The 13,478-nt window shown below is 41.3% G+C and overlaps 1 protein-coding gene across 1 annotated transcript in view; it reads left to right on the forward strand.

The window, feature by feature from the left end:
• The window catches only part of EIF5B (eukaryotic translation initiation factor 5B), a 22,303-nt gene extending 8,825 nt beyond the window's left edge, over positions 1 to 13,478 (forward strand). The window contains 15 exon segments of the mRNA XM_029083919.1: positions 1 to 32; positions 646 to 753; positions 898 to 1,008; positions 1,810 to 1,877; positions 3,032 to 3,173; positions 4,579 to 4,710; positions 5,339 to 5,521; positions 5,655 to 5,816; positions 7,983 to 8,114; positions 9,611 to 9,742; positions 9,857 to 9,933; positions 10,057 to 10,221; positions 11,284 to 11,422; positions 11,987 to 12,148; positions 13,096 to 13,478. The exon segment at positions 1 to 32 is cut by the window's left edge and continues 282 nt beyond it. Of these exon segments, the coding sequence (XP_028939752.1) occupies positions 1 to 32; positions 646 to 753; positions 898 to 1,008; positions 1,810 to 1,877; positions 3,032 to 3,173; positions 4,579 to 4,710; positions 5,339 to 5,521; positions 5,655 to 5,816; positions 7,983 to 8,114; positions 9,611 to 9,742; positions 9,857 to 9,933; positions 10,057 to 10,221; positions 11,284 to 11,422; positions 11,987 to 12,148; positions 13,096 to 13,203 (1,853 nt within the window). The 3' untranslated portion in view covers positions 13,204 to 13,478.

Consider the following 13,478-nt stretch of genomic DNA (forward strand, 5'->3'; position numbering starts at 1 on the left):
ATTGAGGTATTGAGATACAGCCTCATCTGAAGGTCTGGTCTCTTTGTGTTGTCTAAGAAACAACTTAATCTTTAGTTCGTTGAAAGGCCTTTTAGATGTATTTGTCGAAATGATGGATGTGTCATGACTAATATTTAGGCTGGTCCAGAAATTGAGTTAATTAAGAAAAAAGACCTGTTTTTGCCTGAAGCTGAAGTATTTGATTTTAGACAACTTGATCACAAAGAATGCACACTTCAGTCTTGTTTGCCTCCCTCTCTTCCCCTTCTAGAGAAAGAGGCTATTATTCTTATTCTAACATAAATATTTCAGAGTTTTAAAAGATGTCTTTCTAAACTGTTCAACATTTTTGTGGCTGCTAATGTCCTTGGTTTCCTTACCCAAGATGCTTCTTCAGAATGCACCATCAACAAAGCACATGTTAGTGGATATAATAACTTAACCTGCTAGACTGTAGCCAAAACCAAACAAAAAATCCCTTAACTGTAGTAAATTTTTTATTTGCCAAAAGAGGCATGCCAGACCTTGATTTGCCTTGAAAATTTAAGTCCCATAGTTAACTCTGTTTTATGTATGTGAACAAGTCAAGAGGTGAGCTGAGGGTTTTGGTTTTTACGTACCAATTTTTATGTGTCTTTTACATAGAAACGACGAGCTGAAAACAGCAAAAATATGAACACTGAAAAGCTGAGAGCACCGGTTATCTGTGTCCTGGGGCATGTAGATACAGGCAAGACCAAAATTTTAGATAAGGTAAGATGTGGAATGTGAAGACGCTGCCTGTGCATGTTGTTTATGCATGTAGCTTTTTGGTTGAAAATATTAAAAAATAAAGTGTACTCGGAGATCACTTTAGTCTCTTACATGTAAGTATTTCTGGTCTTTTTTTGTCTTTAGCTCCGCCACACTCACGTACAGGACAGTGAAGCTGGTGGTATCACTCAGCAGATTGGTGCAACTAATGTTCCCCTTGAAGCTATTAATGAGCAAACTAAGATGGTGAAAAATGTAAGTTATAGCACTTCAAAGACTGTTTTTCAAAAAAATAAGAAATGTAAACTAGCTAAGGCCTTGTGAGATATCCTGACGTGGGCAGATGTATTTCCCCCCCATTTCTAATACTGAGATTGAGTGTGTTTTAATTCCTGTCCCCCCCCTCACCCCTTTCCTCAGAGGGGAGACTGTCTCACTTTTCATTTTAGTCAATACATTTGGTTTCAATCAATGCATTGCCACTTCTTCAGAAAAACACACAAATACTGCTTCCCCTGTTCTGGGCAGTACCCATGTGTACACAGACTGCTTATTTGTCAATGTTTTGATTGTAAATTGAGACTTTTGAAACTTAGTGAGTATATTTTCTATTTAAAACTTCACTTCTTACTGTGTGTGCTGAAATCAGGCCAATTCCTGGGTGGTGAATTTTGTGTTACAGAAATAGTAACTGTTCTGTATTGTTTGTTCTGGATATTATATCCTGCTTTGCTTGTGGCAGCAGCTGACTGGAAAACCTTGGTAGTGATGACTTTTTCCACGATTTTACTAATTTGTAAAAATGCAAAGTCAGTGCAGAGGAGGAAATGTTCAAGATGATAAATCTCACTAGCCTGAACTATTTTTTTACTTCTGTAGGCTGCCTTGTCTTACAAATTTTATCTGAGCTTATGGCCACCCCTTTCTTAAAATATGTATCCGAGTTTTTGAAGTGAAGGCTGTCAGTAATGCTGCCAGCTCTTAGTTTGTTTTCTTTTTTTTTTTTTTCTCTTCCTGTGTAATCTTTACAAGATAGCTAATATTTTGAAATGTTAGTTTGACAGAGAGAACATAAAAATTCCAGGCATGCTGATAATCGACACTCCAGGACATGAGTCTTTCAGGTAATATTTTCTCATGATGTAGTACTTCCTAGAAGTGATGGCTAGAGCATCTGGATATGTTTTTAACAACGTGCTAGGTCTTTGTCTAATCCTTTGTGTTTCTTCTCACTTAAAAACCAAAACCAACCAACAACAACAAAACCAACCACAAAACCCCCCTGAACTAGAGGAGTAAGTGGATTTGCTTACTTTGCAGGTGCCTTTATATCTGGTTAAATGCTGGCCTTTTATATCTAATTAATTTTGTCTTCATGCCAATTGAGCTATGAATGTCTGAAAAAGCATGTAAATAACTTTTTCTCTCAGTAGTTAGTGTAAGAGGAAAGTTGGAAGCAGGAAGCTAACTGGAGAAGAAAAGGTGAGGATTTCAGGTGGCCCAAGTATTCTGCTATGAAAAAATAAAACTTCTGTCCTAGCCTCTAGTTCATAGTGTCCCAGTTCAGGTAACTGAGCTCCTAAGACAGCAAGTTACCAATTGCACAGGTCAGCTGGGTCTTAGCAGAGATGGGGTGCTGTTTAGGAACACCAGTGGCCTGCAGGAAAGCCACTAAATCAGCTTTTAAGTTTAAAACATGGTATGTATAACTGTACTCACTGAGGTAGTGCTTGGGTGAATTCGCCAGACAGAAAGATTAAGACTCTGACGTGACATTCTTAAATATAAACCTCTGCAAGCATTGAAATGCCAGGTCTTGGTAGGGTTCTCATCAGTTCCTTGCCATCATACCACTTACAGCTCTTCATCTTCTAGCCAGCTTTTGTTTGGCACCAAAGATAATCTCATAATCTTAGTGTTTATGTAGTATTGTATAATAATCTGTTTTGTTCAGATTTTGCACTCGTGTTTCACTGTAATCTCGATTCTCACTGAGAAAAAATCAGAGTGTAATTTCTAAAACTATAGTAATAGGAAAACTCTTGGGAGAGAATAAGAGTTTCTTATTTTTGCTTATGCATACTCTAATATATTCTGTTAAATGGAATTTACACAGTGTGGGTTGTGTATTTTTTATATAGTTTACATTTCTGAGGGAAAAATTGATCAGCTTTAGCTTTTTTTTTTGGCCAACTCAAGTCTGACATTGTATTTGGTGCTTTTGTTAAAGTTATGTTATTACATGGCTGATATTTTTTTTCCTCTTTTAATGCCACAGCAATCTAAGAAATAGAGGAAGCTCACTTTGTGATATTGCTATACTTGTAGTTGACATCATGCATGGTTTGGAGCCACAGACAATTGAATCAATAAATCTTTTGAAATCTAAGAAATGCCCCTTTATAGTCGCTCTCAATAAGGTAAGATGGCTTTTTACTCTAATAGTGTGTTCTTATACTCTGGTGGTGTATTGGGCATCTGACAACTTTCTGTTTTCTTCCATGACCTTGAATTGTTTGTGTAAAGTCTCAAGCAGGGGTTCTTAGTTCCTCTCTGTTGCATTTTTCATGTCCTTGATACCCCAGTGGCTTTACAGGAGCCTGGCAGAACAATCTATCAGTTCTTCTCAGAGTCTTTCCTGATAAGTTCTTTACCTTATGTAACTTCAGTATATGGTTTATACTTCTGGAAGTTGTACTTTAGTTGTGAGTTTTTTCTCTGCACTGATTTATATGGATTTGTGTGTGTTATCTGATAAAACTGAAAGACAAGCTTCATGTTGAGAAGTCCCACTTTACTTCAGCTACTGATACTTGGTTGACTTGAAGACGAGCTGGCTTTTAAGCTCATGGAACAGTAATATGTTGGTCATTGGTGGGATGTGTTTCAGGCTCTGCAGTATTGGGTGATAAAGCCAGTTATTTTCAGCCTTGTTTTTAGAAATCCTATGCATGAGAAATTACACTGGCTGTTTGTGATTACTTATATGGGTTATAATAAGGAAATTACTCATGTCCAATGACTTTGGATGCTATCTGACATGCTGATAGAGAACTTACAGAAGGGTATTTGTGTGTGGTGTAAAAATTACAGTACACTTGAAAAAATTAAATGAGTGTTAAGATTGAAGGTTGTTGGAACGATGAGGCTGTTATCTCATAGAGAGCCTGAGACTAGAGAGCCAAAAGTTCTTGCATTTCAAGTTATAGTTCTATCATTTGACCAAGTTATAATTCATTTTCTGAAGACATAGGTTTGATTTGTACAGCAAGTGTAATAGTTTCTTGGACTAAGTCCATCCTGCTTTGAAAAATGACTTAGGGAAGTATTTCTGAAGTACGCACTCGTCTCTCAAATAACCCGCCCTGTGATCCCTTTTCTGTAGCAACACAGGAAAGGGTCCAAATTCAGCAGTAAGATTTGAAAGTTCATTGTAAAACTAGTACAATCTTTTTCAGAAAAAATACACTTTGTTTTCTTTTGTGTGTTTGAAGCTATGTATGGATCTGTTCCTTCTGAATGTTTTACCTTAAACTCGATGTAATTAATATATATAAACTTTCCCATATTAACCTAGATTATTGTAGATTGAATTTTTAAAACCTGAAGTAGTATTGCCATCATGAAATACTGTCCAACATGGGGTAAATACATAAGCAGAGAGAAATATAGCAGCTAAAGCAAATAAAAAGATTTCATTTCATTACTGGAGGAAATGGATAGTTAGCTATATTGGCTGGTAAAGTTTCTCGCAGATGATGTGGCGTAAGCATGAAGATGCCCTTTAGTAAGCTGTGTAAGATGACATATTGCTGTGTTTTCAAGATTGATAGGTTATATGACTGGAAAAAAAGTCCAGATACAGATGTAGCTGTCACCTTAAAGAAACAGAAGAAGAATACAAAGGATGAATTTGAAGAACGTGCAAAAGCTATCATAGTGGAATTTGCAAAACAGGTAGGCTGGAGTATTCCAGGTTCTTTGGTTAACAAAAGGGACAGTGAAGATGGTGGGTGAGTGGTGTGGTTTGCGTGTGTGGCTTTTTCTTTTTGTTTTTCCTTGGAATATCAAGAAAGCTGTTACATCTCTTGTGACACATTGGTGTTTACTTCTTATAAGCCAAACTTTGTTGTTATTAAATTATCTCTCTTAACTGCTTCATCCATGGAGTGCTGGCTCGGGGAAAAGCAGCAGCTGATTGTTGTGTGTGGTCAATGGAGTCGTGAATAGCAGATTAAGTTTTCTGTCCCCATTCTTCCTCTCTTTGGGAATTGCCCGAGAGAATCCCATCTGTCTCTTGTTCCCTTGGACTCTGGCAGGCCATGAATCGCATCAGTTCTGGGAACTTGGTCATGTGCAATGCTGTCTAGAAGCTAGATGTGGCAATTAGCTTTGTAGCATTATCTCAGTCTGCTTCCAAGTGTGGGTTGAGGCTTCGTATTCTATAGCTCACTGTCAGTAACAACATTGGTTTTTTAAACTGGAATTTAAAAAATGCAATAGTAATTGACTGGGGTTGAATACTACTGATAATACTGATACATATATATGTTTTTCCCTATGTAACTATTAATCCTGATTCCAGGGCTTGAATGCTGCCTTGTTTTATGAGAATAAGGATCCCCGCACTTTTGTTTCTCTTGTACCGACCTCTGCTCATACAGGAGATGGCATGGGAAGTCTGATAGCTCTTCTGGTTGAGCTAACGCAAACTATGCTGACCAAGAGGCTAGCTGAGTGTCAGGAGCTGAGAGCTCAAGTCATGGAGGTAATTCAGCAGCTGCTTTTTGAAATTAATCTAAAAAATTCTCCCTTCCCTGCCCCCTTCTTCCTGGTAAAAAAAAAAAAGTGTGTTTGAAGTGCTTAAGTAGGGAGTAACTTTTTTTTGCCCTTTCATTCAGGTTAAAGCACTGCCAGGCATGGGCACTACCATAGATGTTATTTTGATTAATGGACGTCTGAAAGAAGGAGACACCATTATTGTTCCTGGGGTAGAAGGTCCTATAGTAACTCAGATCAGAGGTCTTTTGCTACCTCCTCCTATGAAGGAGCTACGAGTTAAGGTATGGAAACTGGTTAGTGTATTGACATTTAGAGAAGACTTAGAACCAGAAAAAACCCCAAACCTCTCAAGTTTTATAAAAAATGAGAATGTAGGGGAGTGCAGTTACAGTAGCAGTATCTAAGGATGACTTAGAGGGGAAGATGGTGCACCTCTAGTGTGTTGGTGAGTGTACTTATGCACACTGTTGGTGCGTCTGTTGTAACAGCGGCAAAGAAAAGGATCGAGGAGTTGCCCTGCAGTGAGGATTGAGGTGTGTGCTTTAATAAGGGATGCAAGCATGTGGCTACAGTGAGAGGGAGGTACCTCTCTTAAATGGAAATTGGAGGGTACTAGTACAGTAGCTTCTGAGTTAGAGTAGCTAGTATTAGTAAACGTGTTTTTTTAATAACAAAAATCATATAAACTTGAGAAAAATGAAAGTGAGTTTCTGGGAGTAGCTGGTGGATGGTGGTGACAAGGACCTCTGCAGAATCTACAGCCTTTTGTCATTTTAAGAGTTGTTGGGGGTTTTGCTGCCTTAGTCTTAACAGACTAGGGAGAGACACTGAATTTGAGATCCTACCTGTATTGCTTTCCATGGAAGGAGGAGGAGAGCCACCGGAACTAAAGGCTGTAAATACATTAATACGCACATCGCTATTAATACAGTTCAAAGATGATGAAAAGAGCTGCTCTGATTTTGCTGTTTAGAAGGGAAGGAATGTGTCTGCACAGGTTTTGCAGAAGGCAGAGAAAAGTAATAGGACAGACCGTAAAAGTTTAGTTTAGAGGTGGAAAACTAGTGTCAGGGTCCTAATCTGAGGCTGTAACAGTTGTGGTGTGCCTCATTTCACTGGAGAACTGTGTCCCTGCAGGCCACTGCAGTCCTTAGTGTTTCATCCAGTTCCTCTCTGCAAACTTAGATACTCTTGTAAAGTCGCACTAATCATTGCTGGGCCTGGGCTGACACTGGGCGGTGGTCTGTCTGTCTCTCTCTCTCTCTCTCTCTCTCTCTGCCATGGTGATCCTCTGTTGTGAGACCGTTGTGGCCTCATTGGTTCTGGAGGCTGCAGTACTGCTGCTGAGGTGGGATCTGAGCAAGGGCTTCTTGGCCTGCTTTAAATAGGAAGACAAGAGCCATTCTTTCCACTTGAGTGTATGGCAGTCTAACAGAGCTGTGGGGTAGGACAGAATCAGCCTTGGAGAATCTGAGCCAGACTTCCCGCTCTGGAGTGCAGCTTTACAGGAATAACTTGATAATGGCTAGAGAGTGGCAGAAGGAAAATTAGTGCTTACGCTTAGGGCTTGTTTTGTTGGGAGCTGTTCGGTATATTCCGCTACCATGAGGAGTGAACTGAAAGCATTTTTGTCTATTTGCTTCCCTTTATTTAAAGCAGAAGATAAACTGGTGTGGAGAGACTGAAGTTTTGTGGGAATGAATAGCAGTGTAACAGATTCCATCAACAAGATCTTCAGATGAGTTTCTGCACTTTAGTGGGAGATGGAGTGTAGGGTACCAGCACCAAGATGGACAACACTGGATTTGGGAACCTTCAGATGGGGAAATGGATCTAGGGGAGTTGTTTGGGGTTTTTTTGAAGCAGGCAATGAAGATACATTTCAGTTCAGCCTGTCCATGTGGAATTGTCATCCTCGAAACAAGACCCAAATTTTGGGGTGGAGAGCTAAAGAATAGAGGCTTGCAGGAACAAAGTGTTTACTGAGGAAGGAAGCTCCTCCACTGAGGAGGTCTCCAGTGGGAGGGTGAGACAGCTCTTCCTGCACAGAGGTCTGGGCTGTATCAGCCAAGCTTTAGTGCTTTAGTTGAGCTGTTGCATCTTCCTGTTACTTCCCGAAGAGGCTGAATTTGTGGGGTTTTTTAGTGAGCAGCTGCCTACCACTGCTTGCTCTTTTCCAGTGTGTATTTCTTTTTGGCCTCCTTCTCTGTTTTTAGATGGTTCTCCCTACCCCTTGCAGCAGGGGGTGGGAAGGTATCTGATGGGAGAGGAGCATGCAGACTGAAATAGGTGTGCCAGGAATGTGAAGCAGAGAAAATCACCGATGGGCAGATGGGAGCTGCTGTCATGCTCTCTGCTGTGCTTGCTGATGGCCACCTGCTCAGCACTGCTTGTTGTTGATGTGTAGCATCTACTTGAACTCTTTGCTGCTGTATTCTCTTTTTCAGAACCAGTATGAAAAGCACAAAGAGGTCGTTGCTGCTCAAGGTGTGAAGATTCTCGGGAAAGATTTGGAAAAAACACTGGCTGGTTTGCCACTTCTTGTAGCTTATAAAGAGGATGAAATCCCAGTCCTCAAGGTGAGGTGACTCTTGTTGAAATAAGAAACTGCAGGTAACTGAGTTCTCTGGTGATGAAGCTCATTGACATGGTGCGAGCTCAGCATGCACGTAACTTGCTTTTTTTCGTTGCATTTTAAAAGCTGTTCTAGTAACGTTCCGGAGCCTTGTGTCTGTGTGAAGCATTCGTGTGGTGGTATTTTTAGTGTCTTGACCCTTAGCTTTTTTCCCTGATACTTTGCTACCAGAAACCTCTGCTGGTAGAATAAAGTTCGAAAACAATTATCATAGCATAGTTTGACTATCTGTTAATAATTGATTTGATATTTGTAGTAATTTCTGCATATATATTTCAATTAAATTATATTGTCTGTGTGTCTGTCGTGTGGTGGTATTTTTAGTGTCTTGACCCTTAGCTTTTTTCCCTGATACTTTGCTGGGGTTTCTCTGCTGGTAGAATAAAGTTTGAAAACAATTATCATAGCATAGTTTGACTATCTGTTAATAATTGATTTGATATTTGTAGTAATTTCTGCATATATATTTCAATTAAATTATATTAGGCAAATATCTGCTACTGGAGTTCTTCAAACTATCAGAATTACAAAGCTGACTTAAGACTTTTGTAGTAATTTTCTTGCACTTCAAAAATGGCAGAGGAAAGGACGCAGCTATCTTAAAACCAAAATTGAGATGAGATGCTCCTGTTCTCCATAGTCAGGCAGTTAGTTTAAAAAGGAAACTCACATGTTGATAGGTTACTTTTAACCACAGTTTTACTTTAATCTTCTGTCTACTTATCTTTGCCCATAAAGGGGGGTTAATCTTTCAGGTCCTTCAAATACAGACCTTGCTTGTGAGTACGTACGAGTCTGTATGTCAAGTGTACTAGCAGGAGAGCTTTAAGTAAATGGCATCGCCTGTTCATCTGGCCAAGGAACAGACTGAGTGTTTGGGTTTAAAAGGCATGGGCTCTTAAGAAACAGGTTTTTCTAACTTCTCTGAAAGCAGCAAAATGGCCTTGCTGCTCTTGCATCCTCTGTTTTGTACCTAGGCCTCAGGAGTGTTCAGAACCCTTTCCAGCTCAGGGTTTTAGGAGTGTCTGCTTGTACTGTTGATCCTCAGTTAGTTGGGCAACCAGAGACACTGCCACACCCTGTGGGGTGTGTGTTCACTCAGTCTTGCCAGTAGAAACTTCACGGTGCTGGGGAGAGCCATGTGTAGTCTGCAGAGAGACGTTACTAACTCCCAAGATGAGCATCTGCTTTGTGTTACACGATCACCTGCTTGCAAAGTCCTCCAGTCTAGTTCAGTTCAGACTCTCCTGATGCCAGAAACAAGCAGCAGCGTATCACAGGGCTGGGGATGACCCGCACTCCTCGTCTGTAAGTTGGTACCTGTCAGTACGGCTGTCACATGCTGTCAGCAGCTCAGGGCCAGAAAGACTTTGTAGCCTGAGGCATAAATAGCAATAGAACTAAAACTTGCCTTTTTCTCTCTTTTTTTTTTTTCTGAAGGATGAACTAATACATGAACTGAAGCAAACACTGAATGCAATCAAATTAGAAGAGAAAGGTGTTTATGTCCAGGCTTCTACTTTAGGCTCTTTAGAAGCATTACTTGAATTTCTTAAAACATCAGAAGTGCCAGTAAGTACTTCTGTGCTCTGTCTGGTGTTGTTGGTTTTACGTTTTAGTTGGCAACTGTTTCCTTTCAACTCTGAAGGATGAGTGACTGATTTATGTGGCTTTCTCTTTCAACAGTATTCGGGAATTAACATAGGTCCTGTCCATAAAAAAGACGTTATGAAGGCATCGGTAATGTTGGAGCATGACCCACAGTAAGTCACTGCTTTGCTTTAGTATGTTGATAAATGCACAGGGGTGTTTCAGGAAGGCCCCTTCCTTTGCTCTGGTTCCACAGTCTCACTAGTAAAACTGTTTGACTTCTTTTTTACTTACAGATACGCAGTCATTCTAGCGTTTGATGTCAGGATTGAGCGTGACGCACAGGAAATGGCTGATAGTTTAGGAGTTCGAATTTTTAGTGCTGAAATAATTTATCACTTATTTGATGCCTTCACAAAATACAGACAAGACTACAAAAGGCAGAAACAAGAGGAATTCAAGTAAGTAAAAGCAATCGTATTCTGGATGCTTCCCAAATAACAGTGCCTCAATTATTTTATTATAAATGTGTGACAGTTAAACGTAGCGGGCAGCCAAACAAGACACAGCCGTAAAAACCAGGACAAGATGAAATTGCATTTAACTTCTTGTTTCCATGTTGTTATTTAGCGTGTAGTTCTGATGGGAAGGAAGGTGAGGAGGAAGAGGATAGACAATAAATTGATAGTTTTCAGGAATTCAGTACTCCAGCTTAATTGTTTACATCTGGGATTAGGTTTAGTAGAGTGAGAGCTGGGAAGCAGATGTAAGATTTAGATAAAACTATCATGTAAGATGGAGTGTTCTTATTAAGGTTTGCTCTGTATACTTGGCTTCTGTTCCTAGTTTGACAGGTGGGTGAGTCTCGCAGAGTTAAGAAAACAAAACTAAAGGGATTTGGATTCTGTTGTTTCATATTTATGCAGTTCCAGTGTACAGGGCTTAATTCTGACTGCAGTAACACGAATATGCAATAATTAAAGAATTTATAGGGACCCAAAATGAATTTTTGGAATCTGTGTCATTGGGTGATCCTCAGTAAAGTAAGGAGAGGCAAAATAAATGAAAATGTATTTCAGTTCCCATTGATCTCCATTTCGGTTTGTATGCCTTGGGGCTTAAACATATTTGTTCACCTAACAAACAAAAATATTTAAATTTTGGAGTCCCTGTGACAGGTTGAGGCAATAGAGGCAATAATATTTCTATTCCTATGCTGTTCTGAGACAATAATTATACTGTAAAATTACTATTCCTTTGGTCTTGGTCTTAGTTGAGTGCCCAAGCCAGTCAAAATAAAATTCATGCCAGCTGTGCTTGATTATTGTTCCCTATAGTTCTTGAAGATCAACTGTTGGCTAGAATTAGCAAGATTGGAAGAGAATTTTTTCCTGCTTGATTTCTCCCCAAGTGACACTCCTAGAATAAAGGCCCAGGAAGTGTGGGAGAAGGCAGAACTGTTAAGTGTTGTGTGCACTGTTCCGGTATCTACTTCAAAATGCCTTTTCTTTGTCATCTCCCAGGCATATAGCAGTATTTCCTTGCAAGATGAAAATACTCCCTCAGTTCATTTTCAACTCCCGTGACCCAATAGTGATGGGTGTAGTTGTGGAGGCCGGCCAGGTGAAGCAGGGGACTCCCATGTGTGTACCTAGCAAAAATGTAAGTAAGTGCCTCTTCCCAGCGGGTGTTGGATATACCTGCCAGTTCCTGGGCCGATGCACCAGGAAACGCTTGCACGCCTTTCCCCAGTGTACGGAGCTGTGGCAGGAGATGAGACTCAGAGTTCTGGGTCAGGTCTCTTTCCTGGTGAGCAGCCATCTCGCTGTTCCCTGCTGGGACAGAGCTGAGCCCTGTAGCAGGGCAGGGGAGGCACGACAGGAGGGTATTTGTCAGTCAACCTCCCTCGCTCCACTGCTGCAATTTCTGTTTTGCGATATAAAGTAACAAGCAAAACTGTCATTCGGGTAGGTAATAAGGGGGGAAGTCAACTCCTGACATCTTAAGGGATAATAAATTGATATCCCAGGTGGATATGGATGGCACTACGGATGGGTTGGCGCTGGGGCCCTGTTCGGTGGGATGTGCTTACAGTGCAGCCTGCACTGCTTTGCCAGTTCTGAGGTGGCTGCTCCGATAGTGCAGTACTTCATACGAGAGTTGGGAGAGGAGCGTGTGCACAGAAGTCTTCGGGATGCGCATTACAGCTTCTTCATTGTGTTGCAGTTTGTGGACATTGGAATAGTTACAAGTATTGAAATCAACCATAAACCAGTGGAGGTTGCAAAAAAAGGCCAAGAAGTGTGTGTTAAAATAGAACCTATTCCTGGTGAATCGCCTAAAATGTATGGACGCCACTTTGAAGCAACGGATATCCTCGTCAGTAAGGTAAAGGCGATCTGTGCTCTTGGAGAGGGCTTGTGCCATAGCCGTAGCTTGTGTGAAGGGGAAATGTTGCATCAAGCCTGGAAAACACGTGCTGGGAACCTCCATCAGAGGCTTGAAATGCTTTGTGTGTGGTATTGTTCAGCCAAGTTTCTCTGTAGCCTTGTTTTGAGGCTGACAGTGCCCCTCAGGAGGACCGAAGGAATGATGTACCGCAGCTGAAAATCCCGTGCAGCTTATTGCACCTGAGAGGGTAAAATGCTCAATGAGCTGTGTGCAAACCGGTGTACCTACTGGGGGCCCAGAGCGGCTTCGCAGTCCCCGCGGCACTGCAGCCTCATTGTGTTTGCCTAGTTTGGAAATTGAGCAACACAGCAGGGCTTTAGTCACTGATTCTGGAACACAGGGCTTGGATGAGGAGATGATCCACACAAACCCAACACAGATCCCTTGCTCAGTTTTCTGCTGTTGGAGGCAAAGCTACAGCTCGCTGTGTGCAAAACTGCTTTAGTTACCACGTTGTAAGTTTTCCCCTCCCTGCCCCAGGCTGTGGGCTTGTACCCACAAATAGGGGTTGAGTAGCCACAGGGGCTTTTTGGGTGGAGATGCAGGGCCTGTGGCAGGGACTGGGAGGTGGCATTGGTGCTGCAGGCCCTGGGGAAGCGGAAGATCCTCTCAGGTCACAGGTGGTTCTTGCCTTTCCACACAAGGCACGAGATGGTCTGTGCTTCTGCGGCCTGAACAGATCAGGTAAGGGATGTGAGGAGAAAAGAAGGCAATGAATGGGATGGGTCATGCAGCAGAGCAGTAGCACAAGGGGGATTGGAAGGAGCTTTCCTGCTGTGCAGACAGATGCCTTTTCTTCAGCTTGATTGCTTCCAACACAGGAAAAGCTGCCTTCACTAATATGCACGTGCATGTTTCTGATGGGCTTGTCTTGTGCGTTACAGATCAGCCGTCAGTCCATCGATGCTCTGAAGGACTGGTTCAGGGATGAAATGCAGAAGTCTGACTGGCAGCTTATAGTAGAGCTGAAGAAAGTGTTTGAAATCATCTAGATAACTTTTTACAGCGATGGGGAGGCAGGAATAGACATGCTATTCCTGTTCTAAAAGCTACCAACAAAGTCATATATTGAAGACAGTGTTGGATGTATGTTTGGGAGGGAAATATGTGGATAAAATGTTTTCCATGAGAAACCAAGAAATTTACACTGGTTTGACAGTGGTCAATTTACATGTTCCCATGGTTCCAATGTGCCTGTTCACCTCTCCTACTGCCCTTCCTAATACTGGCTGCTGTTTTAAAGTTTGCCCTTCCTTCTCTTACACCT

The sequence above is a fragment of the Antrostomus carolinensis genome, unplaced genomic scaffold (assembly GCF_000700745.2).
Source record: "Antrostomus carolinensis isolate BGI_N321 unplaced genomic scaffold, ASM70074v2 scaffold13532, whole genome shotgun sequence".
NCBI classification, from domain to species: Eukaryota; Metazoa; Chordata; class Aves; order Caprimulgiformes; family Caprimulgidae; genus Antrostomus; species Antrostomus carolinensis.